At 43.3% G+C, this 5,169-nt stretch overlaps 1 protein-coding gene across 1 annotated transcript; it reads left to right on the plus strand.

Moving 5' to 3' along the window:
* Positions 1 to 602: 602 nt before the first annotated feature.
* On the plus strand, positions 603 to 3,406 carry LOC147890374 (uncharacterized). Its single transcript, XM_087390276.1, has one exon. It carries the CDS (start codon positions 603 to 605, stop codon positions 3,372 to 3,374), a length of 2,772 nt encoding a protein of 923 aa, XP_087246402.1. The 3' UTR covers positions 3,375 to 3,406.
* The last annotated feature ends 1,763 nt before the right edge of the window (positions 3,407 to 5,169 follow it).

Genomic DNA, 5,169 nt, shown 5'->3' on the forward strand with positions numbered 1-5,169 from the left:
TCACCTAATAGAGCCGTCTTCCACTTGATCTTCATATGAAACCAGAGAGTTCAATGCGCACGCCGAGGGACCCTAATCTCTCACCTACCATACCTCATATAAGCACTCACCTAATAGAGCCATCTTCCACTTGATCTTCATCTGAAACCAGAGACTTCAATGCGCACGCCGAGGGACCCTACCACCCAGCCATCTCTCAATGGTGTGATACTCTTAGAGTGTAGACTCAGCGGACATGGAGACTAGACGTGTGTGAAAGAGGCCTAAGAGTTATAAGAGGGGATATGAATGACCCTTAGGGGCATTAGAAAGGGTGAGTGGTTGAGATTGGCCTAATGGTGCTCTCTTCTGCGCTACCCTTCTTCTTGTTATTCCTCAACTGCATCACTTCCTTGCTCTTGCACACTTCTACGGTGGAAGCTCTATCGCAGGAGGGCCACGTCCTTCTTAGCACCTTCTTAGCACCATCGACGAGTCATTACCAATCGATGTACTTCTTGACCTGGAATGCGAGCGACGATACGCCATGTGCCTGGGTGGGAGTGCATTGCGACACAAATCTCAATGTCGACAAGCTCTCTCTCCCCGGCTGGGGTTTATATATGGACTCCACTTTTGTGCTGCTGTTGGCCTCTTTGAAAAGCCTCAAGTCGTTAGATCTCTCGTCGAACACTCTGCTCACTGAAATCCCTCCGGAGATAGGCAATTTGACTGGCCTCACCTTGCTAGATCTTTCAGGAGCCAATCTTTCCGGCAGCATTCCAAACACACTCCACAAGCTCACCAACCTCCAGTTCCTACATCTTTCGGGCAATCAACTGACTGGCCCGATTCCTCAGCTGCACAATTTGACCAACCTTGTGAGCTTACAACTCTCCAGCAATCGACTTTCTGGCCCGATTCCTCAGCTGCACAATTTGACCAACCTTGTGAGCTTACAACTCTCCAGCAATCGACTTTCTGGCCCCGTTCCCAGTCTGCAGGGTCTCAACAAGCTCATCTACATCGGTCTTGGAAACAACAATCTTACTGGGTTTGCCGAGTCTCAATTTCCGAGTTTGGCGAGTCTCGTCGAGCTTAATATCACAAACAATCAACTAGAAGGACGGATACCGTACGGGTTTGGGTATCTGCCAAATCTGGACCTGTCATCCAATCGCTTGGTGGGCGAGATCCCGTCGGATATTTGGTCGAATACTACTTTTTCTTTTCGGAGTGTAGATTTCTCTGGAAATCGGCTCAGTGGCAGCGTTCCTGCCACACTACTGCAGCCTGGGAGCAATTGGTATTCTGCGAATCTTTCGAATAATCTCCTAGACGGAAGGCTTCCAGAGAACAGCCTTAATTTCTCAGTTGGAAGCCTCGACCTGAGCCACAACCAGCTGGAAGGCCCCCTGCCTACCAGGTTTGCTGCAAATTCCTCCATCTTCAAGCTGTGGGTTCAAAACAACCGTCTCTCCGGCGATATCCAGCAGCTACTGGACATCTGTTTCGCAGGCGCAACAGACGTTCGACTCGCAGGCAATATGTTTAGTGGTGACATTGCCGGAATGCTTGATGTAACATGCCAATATAATAATTGGTTTTCGACTTTTGTGCCTTTGAGCCTAGACCTTAGTTACAACCCTCTCAGCATGACAAGCACAGCGAAATACCCCAATCCTTTGCAACTTCTTCTCCAAAACATTACATTCGTGGATCTGCTCCTGGTGGGCAACAATCTGACGGGCCTCACCCTACCTCGTAGACTCAACCTAACATATTTTCGCTACCTGGAAGTCCTCGATCTGAGCGACACCAATCTGGAGGGAGAATTGCCGCCTGACCTCTTCACCTCCACGTCCCTGCCTTCCTTGTCCTTCTTAAATTTATCCCACAATCGACTGAGCGGGCACGTTCCTGGTGGCTTCAAGGGTCTACTAAACTTGACATATCTCGATGTCTCTTACAACAGTCTCTCTGGGCCTCTTCCTGCTCCGCTACCTCCCAATCTGTGGAATCCCGACTCCTTTTCTCACAATCCTGGACTTTGTGGTGGCCCTCTTCAGCCTTGTCCCCTCATTAGCAACAACGCAAGTCATATACGATTGGGGCTAGTTGTTGCTGCATCTCTCTTCATATCCGTTGGGAGCTGTTTACTCCTTGGATGGCGATGGAGCGTGTATTCGAGACAGCATCGGCAAGATGTGGATTTGATACAAACACTCATGAACAAAGACGCCGCCACATTGATGCGTCTTCGAGAGCTTCAAAAAGCCACGGCCAACTTCGCTGAGAGTTGCCAGATAGGAGTGGGAGGCTTTGGAACGGTCTACAGAGGTAAACTCAACGATGGAACGGCAGTGGCCGTTAAAAAGAGCAAGCGCGCAGGATCACCACAAGACAAACAACAGTTTCTAAACGAGGTAAGGATCCTTTCGCAAGTTAATCATCGGCATCTTGTAAAGCTCTTGGGATGTTGCTTAGAGCACAAGGTTGCATTGCTTGTCTTCGAATTCATCTCGAATGGCACGCTTCTAGAGCATCTTCAAGTGAAGAAGGGGCAAGCCGCATTGAGTTGGAGGCAGCGCCTTCGCATCGCTCTTCAAACAGCAGATGCTTTGGCCTATCTTCATTCAGCAGCCAATCCTCCAATCTACCATAGGGACGTAAAATCTACAAACATTCTCCTGGATGAAGACCTAAATGTTAAGGTAGCAGATTTCGGAATCTCCAAGCTGGCTCCTCTCGGGGCTACTCACATCTCAACTGCGGCCATCCAGGGCACTATCGGATACATTGATCCTCAATATTACACTAGCTTCCAAATCAATGACAAAAGCGATGTTTACAGCTTTGGCATTGTGCTTTTAGAGCTCATCTCTGCCCAACCTGCCGTCGATTTTAGTAGAAGTTGCGAGGATGCTAGCCTCCGAAACATGGCAGTACCCCACATCAACAATGGGGATTTACAAGGGCTACTTGATCCAGTTCTTGTGGAGGCTTACAATTCTGAAATTGTGAAGGAATCAATTTTGGGTATGGGGAGGTTGGCAGTAAGGTGCTTAGCAACGCGGGCAAGGGAGAGACCCACTATGAAGGAGGTGTGGAGAGAGTTACAAAGATTGTGGCTAGAGGCAGATGTCAACTCTAATGATGTGGGCTACATGCATTTAGAAATGTTACAAGGTGAGGATGAGAGTCTTCAAGACAATAGGTGTTTGCTTTGGGATACTTCCTTGAGTGATCCAAGCATAACAACAAGAGGACACTCGGGCATTCATGACATTGAGATGGCAGATCTTCGTGAACCGAGTATGGCTCCTGCAAGCTCTCACGGAGCTCCACAAGGGATGAGTTGCCCTTCATGCTTCAGATTATGTGAAACTACTTGATGAAACTCCTCAGTATCTCACTCAAAAGTTGATCCCTGCAGCTTTTAAGTCTTCAAGGGAGAAGCTCATTGGCATCATGTTCATTGTCTCCTATGCTATATATAGCCTAGATCTCACATCCTCTTCATTTTGTGCAATGTATTGGGTGCGCCAATCATAACCCCTCAAGATTCATGTCTAATGTAAGGGCCCTTGTTACTTCAGATGACAATATATATACATATATAGCTTTTAATATATTATATTTATATGAATTTTCTCGATATCAAGAGAAGCCTCATTATATTTTGTAGAACCTTGTTGAAATCTAAGATTGTAGTAGGGGCATCTTTTTTAATTTTGTGTCTACCCCCCCTGATGCTTCATTACTAGCTTACCGTTACTTTGTATTTATGGATGTTCATAGTTGTTGTATTGTATTGTTTCTCTTAACTTGAATGAGTGCCTTGTGAGTTCACCATTGCCCATTGGCCATGGCTTGAAATGTTCACTAAAAGGGAGGGACGCTATTCTTTTCTCCACTCATCACGGTGTGCGTAAAACTCCACCTAATGTTTTGTATGTGCCAATTGTTGCAAAGAAGTTGCTTTCAATCTCTGCTAGGAACAACATAAAGGTGGAGTTTGATGATGAGTAGGTTTTATTGAGAAATAGACAAAGAAATGTCATTGTCGCTCGAGGGATCAAGGATAGTATTCTATCTCAGATAGTACATTCTTTTCTCTTATTGAAAATTCATTTAGTATGTTGTGGCACAAGCATTTTGGGAATGTACCACCCACCACATTAGTGGATGCATCAAATGAATAAGGTGACAAGACTTTCCAAGATTTCCCCACATTTTTCTATTGGCACAACTTACCTCGAGGGTAAGAAATGACAAGAGCCCTTCCATAAAGCTAGAAATAAAGACGACACCCTTAGAGCTAGTTCACTCTGACTTGTGTGGGCATATGTCCACAACATCCTTTGGTAGCTATCTATATTTTCTTACCTTTTTGTTGTGAAGAAGCTCTTGTATGGTTGAAGTAGGTCCCTAAGCTTGGTGTCATAGATTTATCAGATATTCACCACTATTGAACTCACTTGAATTTCTTGTGATGTCAACCTCTACACGCTAGTACAAGATGATCTTATCATGCTCATTGTATTCTATGTTGATGACTTTATCATCTCTAGCAATCATCATCGTCTGATAAGAGATACACAAATCATGCTTCAAGGTGAATTTGAGATATTTTAAAAATGTTAAAATAACATGCACAAATATATTTAGACATAAGTAAGCCAAGTTACAATTTAAAAATAGATTTTTAAAAGATTAAAATGATAATATATACCAAAATCATACACCAATCAAAAGTATTAGTAAATGATGCGAAAGATTAATGCTCTTCTTCCAACCTCTTTTTGGTAAGTTATTAAAATAATATTATTTATATGAAAAATAAAAAATAAAAAATATAAATGAGTAAATATTTAAATAAGAATGAGGCATGCATTAGGCATGAATATAAGAGAATATATATATATATATCCAACATTCTTTAAACTTTCTATCCCTTGGCATAGGATTTAGTAATTTTATGCCATCTTTGGGAAAGGAAGAATCTTGAATCTTTCTTTATGATCATCAACGCATTTAAACTCTTCCAAAGCACTTTTGCCACATCATTACATGCTTGGCTAATCCATGAGCCAATTTAATAATAGCATCTAATTAACATCTTCTATTTAATAATTCTTAATCTCCTACTTATATTATATTAATTGTCATGGTGAAGTTTGGAATATA

The sequence above is a fragment of the Dipteris shenzhenensis genome, chromosome 19 (genome assembly GCF_047967505.1).
Source record: "Dipteris shenzhenensis isolate YYH24624 ecotype China chromosome 19, Dip_SZ_1.0, whole genome shotgun sequence".
NCBI classification, from domain to species: Eukaryota; Viridiplantae; Streptophyta; class Polypodiopsida; order Gleicheniales; family Dipteridaceae; genus Dipteris; species Dipteris shenzhenensis.